This window comes from Hyperolius riggenbachi, chromosome 3, assembly GCF_040937935.1.
Source record: "Hyperolius riggenbachi isolate aHypRig1 chromosome 3, aHypRig1.pri, whole genome shotgun sequence".
Taxonomy (NCBI): Eukaryota; Metazoa; Chordata; class Amphibia; order Anura; family Hyperoliidae; genus Hyperolius; species Hyperolius riggenbachi.
Window position 1 is genome coordinate 167,998,842 of NC_090648.1, and position 23,522 is coordinate 168,022,363.

Here is a 23,522-nt window from a genome sequence, read left to right on the forward strand (position 1 = left end):
CTCCGGCAGACGTATCCGGAGCGGAGCCGGACTGTTGCATCCGGCCAATACAAACAAATGAGAACCGGAGAGCGCACAACACACTGGCTATAAAAACCGGACGTTCTACCCCACTTCCTATGCTTTTTCTAGTAGCCATTTTGGATAGGGACCACATGGGCCCAGCGTTTACAGAGTGGAGCAGCAGGGATTTCATGCTGGAGCTCTTTGGCAGCAACATGTCTGATGATATGTCTGATAACGAGGAGGTGAGGCCTTCTCCCCACATAGTAGTAGGTGAACAACAGGAAGGAGAGAATTCCCAGGTACGAGTAAAAAATGACTGGATCCATGGTCCCAACTGCAGTCTCTGTATCCACAGATGGTCTCCACACGTCCACCTGTCTCCAGGAATGACCCCAGAGCTTCTGCTGACCTCCCAGACCCCAGGTATTTACAGGTTGTTATCTCTTTAAGAAACCGGATCCGGACCGCAACCGTGTTCATACCGCACAGAAAACGGATGCAAACGGACCGGATCCGGTCCTGATCCGGATAGGAACCGTACGGATTAGGTCCGGTCCGGATCCGGTGCGGTCCGGACATCCGTTCCGGTTTTTACAAAACTGCAAGTGTGAACGGGGCCTTACTGAACATTCTCTACTAAGAATTTGGTTACAAATCAGTTATAAGTATCTTCCCGTACAAGTTGCATTTTCAGTTGCTCGGGATGCAAAGTGGTTTTCTTTCCTGATTTTAGGTTGTAAGACTTATGAATAGAAGTTTTTTTTTACGGCCAGAACTATCAGAAAAGTCTCTATCTCTAGGGAAAAGGTTGATCTAGAAAGTTAAGTTTAAACACAGGAGCTGGAAGAGCTGTTGAGATGAGCTAAGGATAGCCAGAAACACAAAAGGTCCTTTGCTGTCATGGTTCTTCTTATGTGTCCTCACCATTTATCTTGTGTATCTTCTCTTATTTTCTTTTCACCAGGCTACAATCTCTACCAGAGAGGAGAAAGCAGATCACAGAATCCTGGTCTCTTCTAAGGAAACAAGCTTCTGATCTAATTCGGAGAGACAAGTTAAGCAGATGATGGTTGAACAAGCTTATGAAGTCCCAGGCAAATGAGATTCCATAAATTCCATAATGCATACATACAGAAGATCTGATTTATATAAATTTACAGTAACAGCTAATAAACTACAAATACCCATCAGCTGTTGGCTGAAAGACATTTCCTCAGCATGGTTTTCAACTATCTAAATAAAAGTGAACTTGTTGTGCTGGCCAAAGACACTGCAAGATTGTACAGTTTTTGGTCAGTCCACTGCTGTATAGTGTGATGGTTGACAAACCAAGGGCGTTCAACTATTGTCGCCGTACAGATCAGGACTTATGCTGGGTACACACGATGAGATTTCCCGTTCGATTTGCGGATCGATTCGATTAAATCAAACATGTTCGATTGGATTTCGATCGTTTTTTCCGTCGATTTTGCATACCTATCATGAAAAAAACGATCGAAATCCAATCGAACATGTTTGATTTAATCGAATCGATCCGCAAATCGAACGGGAAATCTCATCGTGTGTACCCAGCATTAGTCCCCCGTGCAACAGTTTGGTGCTGCACAGACTCTTCACAAGTTCTGTTGCTATGGAAGGAAGAGGAAGGCTTTATATGCATGGGCATGACAGTAAGGATTCCCTCAGAAGGGGAGGGAAGTACGGAGGGGAACAATGCAGTCAGACGAGAGGATCTTTCTGTGACACATCGAATTGGCTGTACACACACTAGATTCACAACATAGACCGCCCCAAGCTTGAGCCTTGGCCAAGAACACTTTCGCATGTGTACCAACCTTCAATACACTTTGATTAACAATGTCTATTTTATAATAGTTTATTATTTTATAAACACATAGCTTAAGTAAAACTATTTGTCATAGGATGTTAAGGATGCCCATACACTGTAGTGTATATACCAATTGGCTTGTGATCAACATAGTCTGCCCCTGATTAGATGGGACGATGCAGGAATCAGACTATTTGGGTCCATCCTAAAGGTTGAATATAATAATAATAATCAAAAGAAGCAATATTGTTTGCACACAAGGATTTTCAAGCCTGTTGATAAATCTCCATGTAAGAAAACTAAACTGTCTTGTCCATTAATTGCTTACTTTACTTTTGTAAGTGTGGATGGGAGTAATAAACTGCATGAGAAACTACAAGTCCCAAGATGCACAGCAGGGCTCATTCGGTGCTGAACTATGGTATCTGCACGTTCCTCAAATGGGATCTGCATGTCTACAGTCAGCCAAGCCAGTTTTCCTACTCTTCATTCACCCCTGTCCCTGACTACCACTAATGGGATTTCTTATGCCAGTTATACCAATTACCTGCTCTCACAGTGTCTCTTATATGCACTTCTCTCACAGTGTCTCTTATATGCACTTCTCTCACAGTGTCTCTTATGCTGGGTACACACTCTGAGATTTTCTGGCCGATTTACTGTCAGATCGATTATTTCCAACATGTCCGATTTGCTTTCCGATCGATTTCCAAGCGATTTCCTATTAAAGCGAACGGAAATCGATTGGAAAATGCTCATCAATCGATCGGAAAGCAGATCGGACATGTTGGAAATAATCGATCTGACAGTAAATCGGCCAGAAAATCTCATAGTGTGTATCCAGCATTATACGCACTTGGTTCTATTACTCTTGTTTTTTGTCAGCCTTTTTTTCATATATGGTAGTTTAAAGCAACGTGAAGTTGATGGATATTACAAAATATAAAGATTGTAAATTTTAAGTAGTAATGATATCTAAAGGTGCTCATAAACGGTACAATATTTTCCTCAGTTGCGATCATTTGATCAGATTTTCATGGTCGACTTGTCAACCCGCAGCATGTGAAGAAAATCGACCTGAAACAATTCTTTGGTCAATTGGATTACAGAATTATGTTGTTCGGAATGATGGATTTTACGATTGTATCTAAAGAGCGAAAGTGCCCTAATCGACTTATTTATTGGAATCAATATTTACCTTCTGATTACTACAAATCTGATCGAATTATAGCACCTGATGAAAATATTGTGCCGTTAATGGGCATCTTAAAGTGAACCTAAAGTAAAAAATAAAATGCCTATTTATTTATCTGGGGCTTCTGAAGCAGTGGCGTAGCTAGAGATTACGGGGCCCCAGAGCAAAACTTTTATTGGGCCATCAGATGTAGGCACTCTTGAGCAATGACACCCGCCGCTAACCTGTGGAAGTTAATTGAGCAATTAACATTCTCATGCAATGTACATTGCATATATTCCATGGGCACAGAGACAAAGTCAGAAAGTTAATAGTAAATACATCAAGTACCACCTGGGCCCCCTCTGTTACAGGGCCCATAGCAGATGCTATGGCTGCTATGGCTATTGCTACACCCTTGCCCTGAAGTCTTCCTGGTCCATCAACAACATCCCACGCTCAGCGGTTCCTCCGCTGTCCGAGCACGTCCTCTATAGAGTTCTGCGCATGCGCGGTAGAAATATTTTGCTTACTGCTGAAGCACAGAATTGTGCCAGCTACAGGAGCGCAATAGAGGACACGTGCGGTAGGGGGTCGCGCATCCAGCATTAGAGAGGGACATCTACGGCGGAGTTCGGCATGAAGGTGAAGGACCAGGGAAACATCGGGGCTGGAAGAAGCCCCAAATGGATTTTTTTTTTTTACTTTTTTTGTTTAATCTGACAAATTGTTCCATATACCTCAGCAGATTACTTTCACTTATTGACTTGTGGGTACATTTACATACATATTTCTCATTTATTTTTCATTGAAAATGTTAATATATGTTGTATATCTCTGATGTATTAAAACTCATAAAGTATATGAACACTTTCCACTCCAGACATGCAAGAACATTCTGTGTATTTCTGTTCAGGATGAGGACTTTATCACCTTTGTACAGCTGCTATATCAAATCAAGTCTTGCAGCAGTAGACATAATAAAGTAAACAAGAGCATTATTGTGATGTTATCAAGAGAGTTTCTTTGGAAAATGAATAGGATTTCCAGCAGAAGCTTCAGTGTATGAAAGGATTCATTGCTGTATGTGTTATATGAAAACAATTACCTTACTGGCCTTTTTTTTGCATCAAATAATTGTTGACAGATTTTCAAATGACAGATACCCTATGACAGGAAACAGTTGCATTTGCAAAACAGCAGGCATAGCCCCTCGTCCTATCACCTACTGTAAAACCTATTTTGCCACTCAGTAGTGGCAGCACATCCCATGTCCCACAGTACTACACAACCAAGAAAAATGTCAGCTTCTAACTCACCTTTCCACACTGGTTCCAGTGCTGCTGATCAGAAGTAAAGGTGATACATCTAGTGATTTTATGGCCAATCGACTACTGATTTGATAATTATTATTGAATCTGAGGAAAATAGATGCCGCAACAAGCACGCCCGATGATCCATTCTGATGATTTAGGGCTAAAATCAGTCAAATGAATTGATCAAGCAAGATGGAAAATCTCAGGCCGACGTTGTGGATTGCGTATGCAGAAGTAATAGCGTGCATTGCCGGAAGGAGCAACAAATGCAACGGAACCCTGGCCGATATCCCCCAACTGTTTACTGTCCCCCCTTGCCCGTGCATTGAAATATCTCACCTGTGCAGCTGCCGCAAGTCCAGCTGCTCCTAACTCACTCGCGTTCCCATGAAGCTAATTCCCAGGAAATTATTAGCATTATTGCTGAATTTGAATGGGAATGGGACTGCAATGTAATGGCAGGCAACAGATCTCTCTCTGATCAGATTTGATCTAAGAGAGATAGACTCAGCATACAGTTGACAGCTCAAATTACACTAGCTCATTACTTGCTGAGAAAGGATAATTAGGCTGCTCTCTATAAACACACACAGGGTGGATTTCTCTGTGTTTTCCATCTCTCCTGTGCAAGAGTGCAGGTCCGCTTTAAAGAGAAACTCCAGTGAAAATAATGTAATAAAAAAGTGCTTAATTGTTATAATAATTATGTACAGGGAGTGCAGAATTATTAGGCAAATAAGTATTTTGACCACATCATCCTCTTTATGCATGTTGTCTTACTCCAAGCTGTATAGGCTCGAAAGCCTACTACCAATTAAGCATATTAGGTGATGTGCATCTCTGTAATGAGAAGGGGTGTGGTCTAATGACATCAACACCCTATATCAGGTGTGCATAATTATTAGGCAACTTCGTTTCCTTTGGCAAAATGGGTCAAAAGAAGGACTTGACAGGCTCAGAAAAGACAAAAATAGTGAGATATCTTGCAGAGGGATGCAGCACTCTTAAAATTGCAAAGCTTCTGAAGCGTGATCATTGAACAATCAAGCGTTTCATTCAAAATAGTCAACAGGGTCGCAAGAAGCGTGTGGAAAAACCAAGGCGCTAAATAACTGCCCATGAACTGAGAAAAGTCACGCGTACAGCTGCCAAGATACCACTTGCCACCAGTTTGGCCATATTTCAGAGCTGCAACATCACTGGAGTGCCCAAAAGCACAAGGTGTGCAATACTCAAGAGACATGGCCAAGGTAAGGAAGGCTGAAAGACGACCACCACTGAACAAGACACACAAGCTGAAACGTCAAGACTGGGCTAAGAAATAGCTCAAGACTGATTTTTCTAATGTTTTATGGACTGATGAAATGAGAGTGAGTCTTGATGGGCCAGATGGATGGGCCCGTGGCTGGATTGGTAAAGGGCAGAGAGCTCCAGTCCGACTCAGACGCCAGAAAGGTGGAGGTGGAGTACTGGTTTGGGCTGGTATCATCAAAGATGAGCTTGTGGGGCCTTTTCGGGTTGAGAATGGAGTCAAGCTCAACTCCCAGTCCTACTGCCAGTTTCTGGAAGACACCTTCTTCAAGCAGTGGTACAGGAAGAAGTCTGCATCCTTCAAGAAAAACATTATTTTCATGCAGGACAATGCTCCATCACACGTGTCCATGTACCCCACAGCGTGGCTGGCAAGAAAGGGTATAAAAGAAGAAAAACTAATGACATGGCCTCCTTGTTCACCAGATCTGAACCCCATTGAGAACCTGTGGTCCATCATAAAATGTGAGATTTACATGGAGGGAAAACCGTACACCTCTCTGAACAGTGTCTGGGAGGCTGTGGTTGCTGCTGCACGCAATGTTGATGGTGAACAGATCAAAACACTGACTGAATCCATGGATGGCAGGCTTTTGAGTGTCCTTGCAAATAAAGGTGGCTATATTGGTCACTGATTTGTTTTTGTTTTGTTTTTGAATGTCAGAAATGTATATTTGTGAATGTTGAGATGTTATATTGGTTTTACTGGTAAAAATAAATAATTGAAATGTGTATATATTTGTTTTTTGTTAAGTTGCCTAATAATTATGCACAGTAATAGTCACCTGCACAGACAGATATCCCCCTAAAATAGCTAAAACTAAAAACAAACTAAAAACTACTTTCAAAAATATTCAGCTTTGATATTAACCTGCCTGGCGTTCTATTAAGATCGCCAGGCAGGCTGCGGGAGGGGTTTTTTTTAATAAAAAAAAAACTATTTCATGCAGCCAACTAAAAGTTGGCTGCATGAAAGCCCACTAGAGGGCGCTCCGGAGGCGTTCTTCCGATCGCCTCCGGCGCCCAGAATAAACAAGGAAGGCCGCAATGAGCAACCTTCCTTGTTTTGCTTACATCGTCGCCATAGCGATGAGCGGAGTGACGTCATCGACGTCAGCCGACGTCCTGACGTCAGCCGCCTCCGATCCAGCCCTTAGCGCTGGCCGGAACTTTTTGTTCCGGCTACACTGGGCTCAGGCGGCTGGGGGGACCCTCTTTCGCCTCTGCTCGCGGCGGATCGCCGCAGAGCGGCGGCGATCAGGCAGCACACGCGGCTGGCAAAGTTCCGGCTGCGTGTGCTTCTTTTTATTTGAGCCAAATCGGCCCAGCAGGGCCTGAGCGGCAGGCTCCGGCGGTACTGGACGAGCTGAGCTCGTCCAGACCGCCCAGCAGGTTAATGAGTTTTTTGGGTTCATTGAGAACATGGTTGTTGTTCAATAATAAAATTATTCCTCAAAAATACAACTTGATGTTCCCTGATTCAATCTCCATCAGTAGAAAAAGATAAAGATGGTAAAGACCAATTCATTAGGATGGTGTCCAGATATGGGTCACATTGGGAAGACTTCAGAGAAATGCTGACAAAAAACTGGGGGATCCTTACCTCATCTCCAGAAATAGCAAAAATTATAGGCCCAAGACCACTACTGACTGCACGACGAGCACAAAATCTAAAGGACAAACTAGTCCATAGCGAATATGTAAGAGACAACACCACCTGGCTAAATAAGATGACTCCAAATGGGACCTACAGATGTGGGAAGTGCAAACTGTGTCCATATATTAGTAGACACGACAATAAAACCTTTACTAATAGTTCTGAGACAAAAACCTATGAAATAAGATCCCACATTAACTGTCAAACAAAAAGAGTAATCTATATGATCCAATGTCCCTGTAAACTTAAATATATAGGAAAAACTAAAAGAATGTTAAAAGAAAGGGTTTTGGAGCACTTACGCCATATTGAGGATGGTGATGAGGAAAAAAGTCAGCTGGCAGCACATTATGCTGAGGTACATGGAGGTAGCCTAGAGGGTACAGTGGTTAAGGGGCTTTATAGGCTAAACGTGTCGGCCCGAAGAGGTGATTTCGATGACCTGCTTTACTGTAAGGAGGCCATGTGGATATACAAATTGGGGACCTTGTATCCACATGGCCTCAACAGAGACCTAGATCTAAAGGCTTTCTTGCGCTTGGAGGCGTATAAGTAGATGCTGTTGATGTCATAGGATCTGAATTGCTGAGTATGCATGTGTGGGGTTGAATGATATGAAGCGTTCTGTGGAAATTCTTTCTTTCCCCCCTTTCTTTCCCCTATATATGCCACCTCCCTGCGAAGGTCCCCAATATGATAAAAATAAAAAACAATTTAAACCTTGGGAAAGGACACAATATTGCTCAGGTCTAAAGATAAAAAGTCTATCTTTGGCCTTAACTGATCTCCCCTATTGCTCTACTGCCATCTAATGGCAAGTACTGAATAATGTTTCTCTCCTAAGAGGAGGAAAAAAGTTGGTATCCTTGGACCAATCAGAGTGGAGAAGGGAAGAGACGACATTGAAGATAAAAGAAGCGCAAAGCGGGGTGACCTCACACCCTGAGGAAACGCCCCAAGCGGCGTGAAACGCGTCGGTGGGCGGAGCTACGCCACGTCTGGCCAGGACTGGAAACCTCACGTACTATATGGGAAGTCTGAGATGCGGAAGACGCTGAAGCGAGGAGGAAAGGTGGTAGCGGAGACCCAGGAAACAAGCAGGCTGGACGCAGCCGTCATAGGGTCCGCACACCGCCGCTCAGCGTGAACCCCTCAGCCGGCCATAGCCTCCGGACAGCTGTTGGTGACGATTCACAAGCAGAGGGAGTGGTGAGATATTTGTCCATTATCCTCTCAAAGCAACACCGGACTGTGTTTGGTTGCCATGTTTATGCATATACAAATAGGAAAGCGGCTTGCTGTTTTTCATCTTAAAGCTATCCTGCACTAATATCTGCTTATTGCTTGCCTACTAATATAAACTGGACTGAACTTTCATTACTCTGAAAAGGATATTGCCATTTACTTGTGCTAACAGCCCAGGACTATTTAAACACTATCCTAGTTGGTATTTATCATACAGTGCACTAAACAGCCCGGTGGTACCACCTTAGGTAAGCGTGTATGTTGCTGACATGTCTGTATATGTGAAAGTGTGAATGGTTTCTTAAACTAAAAGCTGGCCAGCAAAGTGGACTAACTAGCTCCGCAACGTGTTTATTGATTTTATTTATTTCCATTCCCTTGTTATCCCTATCCCCAACTGTTTTAACAATTTTGATAACTCTCGAAATAAAGAAATTGATATTTTTCACTAAACACACATAAGACCATTAATATAATATATTCTACTCAAAAATACAACTTGCCTAATAATTCTGCACTCCCTGTATAAATGATTTAGTCAGTGTTTGCTCATTGTAAAATATTTCCTCTCCCTGATTTACATCAGTGGCATGTAGTGGCTGGATAGTGTATTAATTAAGGGCACCGCCTTTGACATGGGAGACCAGGGTTCAAATCCTGGAGAGGGTCAGTACCTAATCAGTAAGGAGTTCAAGGCAAGACTCCCTAACACTGCAGGGTGGCTGCAGCTCTTGAGCGCTTTGAGTTTGACAGGAGTAAAGCACTATACAAATGTTCAGATTATCAGATTACATTCATTTTTACTGCTGGCAGGTGAGGTCACTGGAAGGAGATGCTGCTTGCTTTTTTTGGCAGTTGGAAACAGCTGTTATTTCCCACAATGCAACAAGGCTCCCATAGTGTGATGTCAAGACCTCAGAGCTGTGAGGTGCTGACATCACACAGTGGGAGGGGTTTCACCACAAAATCAGCGTACAGATGCGTTTGTGAAAAGGAATAGATTTCTTATGGGAAAGGGAGTATTAGCTACTGATTGGGATGAAGTTCAATTCTTGGGTACGGTTTCTCTTTAAGATCTGCCTGATCTTATCTAAGGAGTGTCTAACTCTGTTCCCAGCCTCTTCTTCCCCTCTACTTCTGTATTGTGCATGTCCTGCAGCTCTTCATACTTGGAATCTTTGAAGCTGACAGATGTGAAGGCATCAAGAAAATTGACACACACAGACATGATTATGGCTCCTCTTTGGTCTCCATATCACTTGTTTATTTTTTTTTTCAAATCCATTTCCAGCTTTTCAATCCTCTTCTTGTTGACACCAAGCCACCCCTTAATTATTAAGAAAGGGGCTGCTTGTCAGAAGCTTGTTGGACTCTATTGGCAGTTAGAAAGTAATTGTATGGAGGGACCGGGTTTACCAGAGTAGAGCTTTTGAAGTTTGAACTGTATGTTCTGCTTGCACATGTAAATGGACTGACAAAGAAATACTGCTTGAAGGACAAGAGGAGAAAAGACTGATTTCAGCATCAAAGTCCATGTTGGCTTGAATTTGCTTTCGTCTGTTTTTTTGTAGATACTATATATAGCATGTCTTTACAATAGAACAACAAAGGAATGTTTTAGCAGTGTAGTTTAAGTTGTTCATAAACACGTAAGAGATGTAGGATGCTTTTAACCTGGAGGCATCAGGATGATGTTAGTCAGTGGTTGTTAATTCAGGCAGAAAACTGGATTGGAAAAAATAGAAGAACGTTTATTTCTGGTACATACATAAAAAGAAGATAACAAGGAAGACAGATCAAGAGCTGAAAGATAAATGTAGGGTATTATCATATCAAAGAAAAAGGTATCCAAATAACAAATGCTGGCTTGATTAAAGGTATATTCATAGAAGAGATGAGGTCCAAGGAAAATACCTTATGGTACTCCAACATAAAGAGGGATGGGAGATTATAGTACAGGAAAAAAGGGACATGAAATTATCTTTTTGTCAAATAAATAAATGGTGGATTTAGACATTGGCCTCAATTCACTAAGATCATGCTAGAGATAATAAAGCAAGAGAAAACTTACCTCCACACATGAGAGTTATCTTACCTCTTCATTCCTTAAGTTACCTCTCCTGTAGTTAATTTACCTCCTCTGTAGTTAATTTACCTCCTCTGTAGTTAATTTACCTCCTCTGTAGTTATTTTCACACGCAGTTAATTAACAGCCTGTCTTTAACTCTGGAGTTATTTTAAGGATTGGAGAGTTAATTTAAAGACAGAAGAGTTAACTTTAGGCTTGCCTGAGGTAAAATGTTTCCTGAATACTACATGCCTTATCACCATGGTAACAACTCTAGAAGAGTTATTAAAGACAGGAGATAATCTTAGTGAATTGAGGCCAAAGTTTGTTTTAATTTGACATGCCTTATAAGGAAACTTTATATGTTTAGCTTGTTGCGTTAACCAATAAATGGGTGTCCATACACTTGCTCGATTTTCCAGGCAGTTTCAGTCATTATGATAAAATCCGTCAGGGATCATTGCTACAACGTGGCCACCCAATTGTAATTGTAATTTTAGTTCTGGCAAAATCAATCAAAATTATCAATTCCACAGGCTGGAACAATCAAGCATGAAAAAGGGTGGTCGGGTGCGCTGTGGTAGGACTTTTCCCGCCAGGTTTCCTAGCCATCTAAAATGTGGTCCCCGGAACCATGTGTTGCAGTGGAGCTCACACTCACCTGTACGCCAATGTGCTCCACCTGTGTCCTCTCTTCATCGCCGCTGTGGCCTGTGACCATGGTCAATAACGCAAGTCCACTGGGTCATGGAAACCTGTTGCCCCGGCTGCATTGTAGAGAGGACACAGGAGAAACCCCTGGGGATAGGTGAGCGTACCCTCTGCTGCCAATACTCTCCACGGCCTGGGGAGGAAGGGGGAAGTACATTAAATGGGGATGGGCCTGGTGGCTCCACAGATTTTCAATAGATTTTATGCTGAAACCTATTAAAAATCTATGTACTTTGTGTGATCAGATTTCGATCAGAGAGGGATCTATCTCTTGGTCGGATCTGGTGGATCTCAATAAGTGTATGGCCATCTTTACTTCACTTGTGTCAAATACAAGTAGAACTCTAGGCTAGTACTATAAAAAATTTTGTTTAGAATGTGCTTGTGTTTTGTTAAAATATTACCAAGCAGTAGCTTTCATCGCTGTTTGTTTTATGTACTCGAGAAGATGCAGAAAAAAGATGCTCTTTTTTCCTTTTTTGGGTGTCGAGCAGGCACCAGAACTCTGTGTCCTCAGTAAATTGCTTATCCACTAACCTGCCTAGAATCAGTGCTAATCCAGTCTACATCTACAGGAGGTTGGCACGGTTCTGTCTTTCAGTCACTCACATGCACCATGCTGATAGGATATACAGGAGGGCTAGAATGATATTGTATGCATTTAAATTACAATTTGGGGGTATTTAGGAGTCCACGTCTTTATCTGTAAAGGAAAGTGTGCGGGGTAGGTGTCAAACAACTTTTTTTAAGAGTTCTGGGGTTCCCCTTAGGTCCAGTGTTTTATGATCCAATTCTGATTGCTTGCAGATTTCAAAAGGCTATGTACAGTGAAACTTATGGAAACCACACATACATTTCCATTAGTGTGGTCCGTTTGCGATGCAATTTTCTCCTGAGTGCAATCGTTGTCCTGCTGCATTTTCTGTGCAATTTAGTTCCTATACTTCGCAGTTTCCCTGCGATTTGCCAAGAGTTGGGCTATAAAAATGTATCCAAAGCTTTGAATTTCTCTGGAGCACCATCAAATCCATCATCTTCAAATGGAAAGAACACCACAAACCTGCCAAGAGAGAGCTGCCCTCCAAAACTCGCAGACTGGACAAGGAGGGCATTAATCAGAGAGGCAATACTGAGACCAAAGGTAACCTTGCAGGAGTGGCAGAATTCCACACCAGAGACTGGAATATCCATAGGCCCTTGATAAGCTGTAGGACATTAAAAATAAGAAGGCAGGTTTTCAGTTCGCCAAAAGGCATGGGGGCGACTCCGCAAATGTATGGAGGAATGTACTCCGGTCAGATGAGACAAAGATTGAACTTTTTTACCACCAAGGAAAATGCTATGTCTGGTGCAAATCCAACACATCCCATCACCCTAAGAACACCAGCGCCTCAGTAAAACATGGTGGTGGCATCCTGCTGTGGGGATGTTTTTCATTAACCAGGACTAGGAAACTGTTCAGAGTCGAGGGGAACATGGATGGTGCTAACTTCAGGGATATTCTTGAGCAAAATCTGTGCTAGTTTGCCAGTGATTTGACACTGGGACATAATTTCACCTTCCAGCAGTACAATGACTGGAAGGAGTCTAATATTGTTTCCAGTACAGGAAGAATGAAGAAACTGCACTTGCTATCTATGCAAAATAGCATCTCTGAGCTCTCCAGACCACTTGGGTCGGCTACAGTGCTGTTTTCTGAAGCACTTATACATCAAAGAAACAGCGAGAGACAGCTTCAGATAAGATTTTACTGCATGAAAGTTAAAGGGCTTGATTCACAAAGCAGTGCTAACCTACTTAGCACATCTAAAGTCTTTAGACGTGCTAACCAGGGTGCTAAGTGGGTTAGCACCGGATTACTCAATCAGATCGCGCGTAAAGTTTTGTGCGCAAAATTTTACGCGCGCAAAGTCCTATGCGCGTGCTAAGTCCCATAGGCTTTAATGGGCACTTCGTGCGGAGAGCTCTGTGCAGTGCACGCGTAAAGTTTTACGCGCAAAAAGTTTTGCGCGCGAAAAGCTGGTTTAGACGTGCTAACAGTTAGCACCGCTTTGTGAATCAAGCCCAAAAGGTTCATTAGTGCGGTTTCATAATTTAAAATACAGAGTGTAGTTTGTAAACTGCAAATATGAGAGAATGATGCAATGTTATAAAAAAAAAAGCTATATAACTGAAAATAAAAATATGAGACTCTTTTGCCGCAAATAGAAGTCTATTGGCCGCAGGGAAAAATGCATTAAAAAATGCATATGCTTTTTTTGATGCGTGCTTTTTCAAAAACACTGGTTTTGTTGCATAATCTTCAAAAACAAAGCAAGATTGCACATAATGAAAGTCAATGGAAACGCAGTGGTATGTGTTTTCAATGCATTTTTCTATGCGTTTTTGGTTAAAAAAATTTGTTTTCTGATGCATTTCCGCTTCCTGTTGTTTTCCTAGTGATTTGCATAAAACGCAAAAGACAAACGCATATGTGAACCACAAATGCATCAAAACGCATCTGCGGTAAAAAAAAAAACACTAGCACAAACGCACCAAAAACGCAGTTAAAAGGCAGAAAAAATGCACAAAAAACGCACACAACATAAAATGAAACATGACATAAAACGCAGCCTTTCATGTTATGTTATGTGTGCACCTACCCTAAAAATATCCATTTTAATTCCAGGTTCTGAGGCAACAAAACTTGAGAAATGCCAAAGGGGTGAAAGCTTTTGCAAGGTACTGTAGCTTTAGATATGCTGAAAGAATATTGTGTAAAGAATGTGCAGATAGTTCATGAAATAAAACAGGCTTGTTTACCTTTGTACACCTTTTTAAAACAAGCCCTGGCATTCTTTTATTAGCACTGCAAAGCTAGGGATGTGTCGTTATTTTCTAAACCAGGAATACAGTGCAAGAACATAATATTAAAAAGCTCTCACATGAAATGATATTGATTTTAGTAATACCTATTGACGTATCTTCAGCCTGTTCGACATAAGTTTGCTTTGCAGGTTGGGGCTGTATAAACATATGAGATGGTTATGAAATCGCATCTGTGGATGTAAGATTACGGTACTAAACACACAGCTGGCTGGTATATTTCTTTTAGTTGTGTTTTAATGTCATCCTCTGCCTTCTTAGTGATTGTAGCAGCAGGAAACCATGCTGACATTTAATTAGGATCCTTTTATGGGTGTAACCCATACAGATTGCAGATTAAGGGCCCTTTTCCACTAGCAATCGCTAGCGTTCACGCTGAACGCTAGCGATTGCTGAATCGCAATTAGCGGCGATTCCCCAACGTTCGCGGCCGCGATTTTGCTATGCTATGCACTACATAGCAAAATCGCGGCAAAAGTCGCTCCGCGGCGCGATCGCGATCAAGTAAAAAACGAATCGCGGTAGTGGAAATGACCTACCGCGATTCCTATGTTAAAAAGCAAACCGTAGCGATTGTAAAATCGCTAGCGGTTTGCGTTTTTGCGATTCAGCCAGCGCAAACGCGCTGGTGGAAAAGGGCCCGAAGGAGCACTGTAGTTAGCAATTGTGAAAGATCACCGTTATCTGGGTTTGCTTTTGTTGGGGATAAATTGTGATTTATTTTATTTAGTAACACCATATGTGTCTGCTATGCTCTTTTTATTATACTAATGATTTATTTATCTTATTATTTAAACAGCCATTATCAGAAATAATTAGTTCCTCTACTAGCTGCTGTTGCAGTGACTCTTCTTGACCTTCCCCTCTAGCATACATGGAGACAGCCCTGGCTATGCAAAAGTGTGGCTCGCTGTGGACTATGACACTAAACCCACATTTCCGCTCCACTGGCAAAGGGATTGGTGAGTGGTATGAATGCCACACCCCCACCTTTATATCCCTTCAAAGAGGCTCAATTAAGGCCCCGTTCACACTTGCGGTTTAGTAAAAACCGCACCGGATGTCCGGACCGCACCGTATCCGGACCGGACCTGATCCGTACGGTTCCTATCCGGATCCGGTCCGGATCCGGGCCGTTTGCATCCGGTTTCCGTGCGGTGTGAACACGGTTGCGGTCCGGATCCGGTTTCTTAAGGAGATAACATCCTTTTAATTACCTGGGGTCTGGGAGGTCAGCAGAAGGGTCTGGGGTCATTGTTGGAGACAGGTGGACGTGTGGAGACCATCCGTGGATACAGAGACTGCAGTTGGGACCATGGATCCAGGCATTTTTTACTCGTAAACCTGGGAATTCTCTCTGTTGTTCGCCTCCTTCAGACATATCAGACATGTTGCTGGCAAAAAGAGCTCCAGCATGAAATCGCTGCTGCCCCACTCTTCGCTGGGCCCATGTGGTCCCCATCCAAAATGCATAGGAAGTGGGGTAGAACGTCCGGTTTTTGTAGCCAGTGTGTTGTGCGCTCTCCGGCTCTCATTGCTTTGTATTGGCCGGATGGTGCAGTCCGGCTCCGCTTCGGATACGGCTGCCGGAGGAGCCGGACCAAAAAATAGCGCATGTTGGAACGGACGCCGGAGTCCGGATCCGGTCCAGCTCCGGTCCGGCAGAACGGACGCATGTGAACGGACGCATAGGCTTTCATTGCCATGCCGTGCGTCCGTTCCGTCCGTTCTGAAAGCGGTCCGGCTCCGGCACGGCGATTCCGGACGGCCACCGCTAATGTGAACCGGGCCTGACACAGCAACCTGGCTCCAGAAGTCGATGGGAGTTCCAGTGTAATGGCCCATACTCACGGGCTACCATAGTCGCCGCAACATGCGGCGCGCGCGTGTTGCGGCGACAGGTCGCCCGTGAGTATGCGGCGTTGCGCACCCCGAACTGTCGCCCATCGCTGATGTCGGCAGGCGATTGGCGCGGTCAATCGCCTGGCGACAGTCGCCGCCGCAACTGTCGCTAGTCCGCATGAGTACGCGGACTAGCGACAGCAACATAATTGTAAATAGACGGTGCTTCCGGCGGGGGGAGGGACAACAGCGACATCTTCCGCCGCATCAGTTGCCAGGTCCCTCCGCCGTGTGTATGCGGAGGGACCTGGCGACGAGCTGTCGCCGGCATGTCGCGCACACGCTCCCGTGTGCTAGCGACATGCCAAAAAGTTGCCCGTGAGTATGGGCCATTATATCCTCTCTGGAACGTCAGAGGTTTCATGGAGGGTAAATAAAGGTGGGAGGGGGATTTGGAAAGAAAGGGTGTTCTCTCTATTGTTACTAAGGGGGAAATAACGTTTTGCCCAACGACAGCTTCATCAGAGGATCATCAGATAGTGTAGTGTACCAAACAAATTAAAGCAGAGCATTCCACCAACCAAAGAGATCATACCCGGTCACCATCCTCTGTTAAACAAAGGTTTCGGTCATCATATTTGGTGACTATCCCAGTCAACACTGGTCCACAGTGGTTTTTTTTTTTTTCTTTAAACACATTTATTAGGCATTTGCCGATTTTTAATGTAGACTAATTAAAGTTATATTTTAAAGTTACATTTAGGGCTTTCATTGGAACATGCTTGTAATGTCTCAGAATTAGAAGGTTTGAAGGATTTTGTTCGGGTAATATTTTTTGTCAAACTCACTTATTTGATTATTGATTTAACTGATTGATCAAATAACTTCACGTTAACGGTGAGCAACTAATTCCTATAATTGTGACAAGTATATAAAGTTAATTTTGTTATATAGCATAAGCTATTATTAAGGTTTCAAATACACAGAACTAGTTGTGTGACTTTCTCATGAAACGTAGGATTTTGCACACTGAGTACTACTCACATATGACCCTGAGATGTGCACCAGTTGTATTGTGGTGTGTCAGCAGTGCTGATTTTATCACATGAACCTGGCTTTCCACATTAACGAAGGGTAATCGATTTAGAACTCCCGCAGGGTAGTGGCTCTGTTATATGTGACGATCCATTAGGGCTGACTTGTCAGAGCTAATCTCTGGAGTTGCCGCTGCTGCAATCTGTACATCAGCAATGGTGAACATTTGAGAACATTGCATAGGCCATTTATCAAAGATCAGCATTTTACTTCCTATACCATTTATAGAACAAGAAGATGATCCTTTAGAACTGATCACTCACATTACCAGCTAAAATCTGTTATAATCCTTCTTAAAGAGCAACTGTAGTGTAAATGACACAGTGAATAAAATTGCTTATTGTTTACAATATTATTTTTTAGATTATGTAGTCAGGGTTTGCCCATTGTAAAATCTTCCCTCACCTTGATTTACATTCTGAAATGTATCACTGGTGGTGGTGACATCTTTAGTTCTGCCAGGTGATCTGAATGTTTGTACTGAGAGTTCTATGCACAGAGGGAGATATTGCTTGCTTGGCAGTTGGAAAAAGCTGTTATTTCCCACAATGCAATGAGGTTCACAGACAGGAAACTGTCAGGACCAGGGTCAGATTTACCATAAAGCACTGTAGGCACGTGCCTAAAGGCGCCGGATGATGGAAAGGCCCCTCAGTCCACTCCGAGTGCATCCCTCCCTCCATCCATATGCAGAGCCCTGATGAGAGTGTAAATGAGAGGTTACTCACCCAGCTCTTGACCTTCCACTGAGGAGATCTCCCTTCAGTCAGGGGCACCTCTTGCTAATAAATACTGAACACCTGTAGCTGCCTATGACAGGCAGGGGAATTATGGGAGAAGTGACAGCTGGGAAAGCCAGCACACTTGCGGTCCAGTTCGGTGGGGGTTTGTAGGTTCAAGAAGAGTGAAGTCTAGGGTGCCAGGACATCTGTGCCTATATGCTTCTGTGAGGTAAATCTGGGCCTGGTCAGGACTATGGCCATGACATCACACTCTGGGAGGGGTTTTGCCACAATATTAGCCACACAGACCCTCCTAATGATCTATTCGAATAAAAAAAACAAAGATTTCTTGTGGGATAGGGGGTATCCGCTACTGATTGGAATGAAGTTCAATCCTTGGTTAAAGTTCCTCTTTAAACATTGCTAAGATTTTTTTACAGATAAGTCTGTGCTGCTCTAGATCAAATTATTAATTTATATTATGGAAGAGTGAAATACTAGATTTGATTGCTTGTTATCAGACAGTAGAGTGTATGAGGTTTGTCCCTCACACTATGATAAATGAGCCACATAGTGTATGTTCAACCAAATTGTACTAGCACCTATTAGAAAAGAATGGTCCATCATCTGAACTTCAGCAGATAACTACACTATGGAGTCTGTAGGGTACCATCAATTACAGCCGATAGTCTTACGTAGTCTATAGGGTTTGCAGAAGCTTAAAGGACCAATATCGCAAACATCGTAATTTAAAGTACATGTGAACATATATAAATAAGTACATTTCTCTGTGTAAAATGTGCTATAAATTACTTTTCTCATATGTTGCTGTGACTTACAGTAGGTTGTAGAAATCTGACAGAACCGACAGGGAGGAGACAGGGATCTCCTCATGGGAGGTTCTCAGTGTTTTATTTATTATTTTAAAAAAAGCATTTAGTCCAGGGCAGTTTCTCCATCCAACTGCCAAAAAAGTGTGCAGCGAGTGGGGTGGCTGGCTAGCATTTTTGTATAATTCCTTTGCGGGGAGTGTCTTTCTAACGAATAAAGGCCATTCTGAGAATCCCCCATGAGGAGATGAGCTGGTCCAAAACTTGTCGGTTCTGTCAGATTTCTACTACCTACTGTAAGTGACAACAACATAGGAGAAAAGCAATGTATGGCTCTGGAAGAAAAATACTTCTTATTGGTATGTGTTTATATGTATTTTAAATTTTACACTTTTCCTTGATAGTGTTCCTTTAAGAGTGTAGTCAAATATAAATCTCTATCACATAAGCACACACACATTGTCATAAGGGGAACCTAAGCACCTCTACGTCATAAAAATGTGGGAGGGAAAGGCGCTGCAGGCTCTTCTGCATTAAAAATAGTGGTGCAGTTTTATTAACCACCTTAGCGGTATGGACGAGCTCAGCTCGTCCATTACCGCCAGAGGGTGCCGCTCAGGCCCTGCTGGGCCGATTTTGATCAAATAAAGAGCAGCACACGCAGCCAGCACTTTGCCAGCCGCGTGTGCTGCCCGATCGCCGCCGCTCTGCGGCGATCCGCCGCGAGCAGCGGCGAAAGAGGGTCCCCCCAGCCGCCTGAGCCCTGCGCAGCCGGAACAAATAGTTCCGGCCAGCGCTAAGGGCTGGATCGGAGGCGGCTGACGTCAGGACGTCGGCTGACGTCCATGACGTCACTCCGCTCGTCGCCATGGCGACAGGAGAAGCCAAACACGGAAGGCTGCTCATTGCGGCCTTCCGTGTTACTTTTGGCCGCCGGAGGCGATCAGAAGAACGCTTCCGGAGCGCCATCTAGTGGGCTTTCATGCAGCCAACTTTCAGTTGGCTGCATGAAATAGTTTTTTTTTAATTTAAAAAAAACCCTCATGCAGCTGCCCTGGCGATCTTAATAGAATGCCAGGGTGGTTAAAGCAGATGCAATGAAGAGTAGCACAAAATTGGAGCCTAATGCTGGGCATACATGGACCTGGTTTTCTTATCAATCGAGCCGCTGATGGCTCGATTGATAATTTCCGACGCGTCCGATCACCCGCCGGATCGATACCGGCGGGCATAACAATAGGATAAAACGAAATGCTGATAAGAAGTGGGACGAGCAGGATTCGTTCTGGTGGGACGAGCGCGGACGCGCCAGAATCGAGGCAGCGGCTCGAATCTGCTGGAGAAACGGTCCGTGTATTCCCAGCATAAGGCAAGCAGTTAAGCCTCAGCTATTGAATAAAACAGTCATCTGATTGGCCACTCATAAGCTATGTGCACAATTTCAACTACTTCCATACACATGGACTGGGACTCGATAACCTTGGGCGGCAGTTTGTGGCTGACTCCTGTTATTATGGAGTTAGGAGGAGGGATGATGCAAAGAGCGGCTTCCTGGAGGCGGTGTGGGTGGGTGTTTTGTATTGCATGCATGCACGGTTTGCATGAAATCTTTTATGGATAAAAATTCATACCAAAAACACAAATTATTTGCCTCTAAAAGCCTGCCTCCGCCCGCACACAGCCCTCATCGGCTCTGGTTAGCCTGTTAGTACTTATACTCAGGCTACCTGATCCTGATTATCAGTACCAACTTTGGCTTGTTTCCCTGCTTATGGCTGTTCATCACCTGTTCTGAGCTTTGGCTTGTGATCCACTGATGCAATATTTGTGCCAGCTCTTGACATTTAAACTGTGCTTTACTTTGCAAGATTGCTGCCTGTCTCAGACTCTGACTTGCCATTCATCTACAATGTCTACAACGCAGTGTTATCTGTTCTCCCTTGCCACTGGTAGGGTAATCTCTAAGGTGGTGACATGGTGGCCACCTGGCAGCGAAGAAGTAGACCATTGCTTCCTAGGGTTAGGGTCCCATCATTCCTTGCTGGGTCTTCTGTTGAAAGTCCATGTCCACTTAGACTTTACACCCTGGGAGAGCACATGCGGAACACTAATAAACTTACTTGAATATAACACGTTTTTAACTTGCTGAAGTGTTGCCTATTTTTGCATTCTGGCTTTCCAGATTCTGCAGTGTGTCTTTAATGGACTTTGCTTGTGGCACACAAAGCACTGACGTGTTTCTGACTTCACAATATTGTTTTTAGTTTTGATTTTGACATTGATAATACCACATCATCATTCCACCCCAACCCCTCCCCAACCTTCAAGAATAGCTTTGCCACCTAAAACATGGTATACCCTATTCAAGTCTAAAAGGCCACAGAGGAGGAGTATGCAATCGGCATGCAGTCCTACCCAATCCCCAACTGCCAGTTGCAGTTATTTAATCTAATGAGATGGCAGGATATTCTTATAGTATCTTATTGATCATTCAGGCCATGTGATGTTAAAAATGTTGTACTTCATTGTATTTACTTTATTTACCCTTTGCTCTTTTTCTTTAATTAAGCAAACAACTTAATAAACTTATCAAACGATGGTGCAACATGAACCCAACATAGGAGGGCTTCAATGAAGCATGCTTGATTTAGTTGGATACAGTACAAAAATGTACGCTGAGTTTAAAAAAAAAAAGGCATGTGACCCACTTAAGCCAATGGGGACCCAGTAGCAGGAAGAAGTGCCCCCAAAAAGCATTGGTCTATCACAAATAGATGAATGTTTTGTTTTACAGTGTGCACTGTGATGTGCAACATTGCAGGGCAAGCTATAAAGTGGCGTTGTTGCTTTATAAATAAATCCCTAGTGTGGTTTGCCTTAAAACAGAAGGTATTTGCAATATTTCAGATTTAAGTGTGTAACTGTGGGTACCCATAATGCACCACTGCTGAATATGCAACAAATTATCTCTTTATGCCCCTGAAGCCAGGCTTACATCCTGAACCGCTGGTGTATAGCAAGCCTATAGCAATACCTTCTGTTTTAAGAAAGCAAACCACACTAAGCATTGCTTTTTTAGTAGGAGGGCCTGGTCCCCTATACTTTCCTAGTGGTTTTTGGTCACCCCGAGCTGCTTAAATAAATCCCTGAATCTCTCACCTGTCACAAGTATGCAGTCAGTTGAATCAGATCCATATCTTTTTTGTATCACAAAGTGTTAATAGCAGAGGATCAACACATCAGTAGCATCGCAAATGTAAGTCTGCCATACCAGTGAGCCCACATATTCTTCCTGCTTTAGAGTTTCTTTATTGTCTACCAACTCTTCTTTAAATTGGCTGACAGAAACACATCTCCTAAAGGTTCCCATCATTTTCTGCCATGTTTCCCCAGCTTCATCTTAATAATACAATAGAAGCTGTCCTAAGTTTTTCAGACATGCTGCCGTCTACACCTTGTGAGATTTATTAAACATGGCAAGCATTCAATATGTTGACTCTTGCAACAAAGTCTATTCACTTCTATAGGGAAGGCTTTAATTGCTTCTTATCTAGCAAGAGTACACAAGTTCCTTAATTTCTGTCTTGAACTATGAGTCAAAAGCGGTACATTTTTTTTCTAGAATTTTCGGCCTCCAATTGTTAATTCATACCGTAATTTTCAAAAATATGACAGAATAAAAGCTTGTTAGACATTCTGCATATACAGTAAATAAATTACTACAACACAAATTTTGTAAATTAATTAAATTTATGAAGACACTTAAAACTTTTGAAACTGTAGAAATAAGAGAGTAGTCAAAATCAGGGCAGAGGGCAGTGCAGGCGGCAGGCAGAAAGTAGTCAAAATCAGGGCAAAAATTGGTAACAGTATGGCAGAAGCACTTAGCTCTAAAGCAGTTGGGAACCAAATGGGTATAGTGTTACTATCCAGTGCTTTCAAATAAGCTTTTCTGCCATCTCTGCCATGGCAGTCAGGTGACACAGGGAGAGATCAAATTACAACTTGTTATTAGAGACACATGAGGCTAAACTCTCTGTATATATACATCTACATACATACATGTACGTACATACATACATACACGTACGTACATACATACATGCACATACATACATGAACGTACATGTATGTATGTATATGTATGTATGTATGTATGTATGTATGTACATGTATGTGCATGCATGTACATGCATGTACATGCATGCATGTCCAAGCATATACATACATGTACCTACACATGTAGGAACATGTATGTATATACATGCATGTATATACATGCATGTACATGTGTATATATACAGTACAGACCAAAAGTTTGGACATACCTTCTCATTCAAAGAGTTTTCTTTATTTTCATGACTATGAACATTGTAGATTCACACTGAAGGCATCCAAACTATGAATGAACACATCTGGAAGTATAGTACATAACCAAAAAGTGTGAAACAACTGAAATTTGTCATATTCTAGGTTCTTCAAAGTAGCCACCTTTTGCTTTGATTACCTCTTTGCACACTCTTGGCATTCTCTTGATGACCTTCAAGAGGTAGTCACCTAAAATGGTTTTTACTTCACAGGTGTGCCCTGTCAGGTTTAATAAGTGGGATTTCTTGCTTTATAAATGGGGTTGGGACCATCAGTTGTGTTGTGGAGAAGTCAGGTGGATACACAGCTAGTAGTCCTACTGAATAGACTGTTAGAATTTGTATTATGGCAAGAAAAAATCAGATAAGAAAAACGAGTGGCCATCATTACTTTAAGAAATGAAGGCCAGTCAGTCTGAAAAATTGGGAAAACTTTGAAGGTGTCCCCAAGTACAGTCTCAAAAACCATCAAACTCTACAAAGAA

The 23,522-nt window shown here is 42.8% G+C and overlaps 1 protein-coding gene across 8 annotated transcripts in view; it reads left to right on the top strand.

Moving 5' to 3' along the window:
• WDR93 (WD repeat domain 93) overlaps positions 1–23,522 on the top strand; it is a 147,941-nt gene that overhangs the window by 100,470 nt on the left and 23,949 nt on the right. For 4 of the 8 annotated variants that reach the window (XM_068275214.1, XM_068275211.1, XM_068275216.1 and 1 more), the window contains exons 16-17: positions 362–429; positions 971–1,276. In XM_068275214.1, coding sequence (XP_068131315.1) covers positions 362–429; positions 971–1,026 — 124 coding nt within the window. In that variant the 3' untranslated portion in view covers positions 1,027–1,276. Of the gene's footprint in view, positions 1–361; positions 430–970; positions 1,277–13,984; positions 14,038–23,522 lie in introns of those variants that run through there. The other 4 variants (XR_011030264.1, XR_011030265.1, XM_068275213.1 and 1 more) reach the window with 2 other exon arrangements.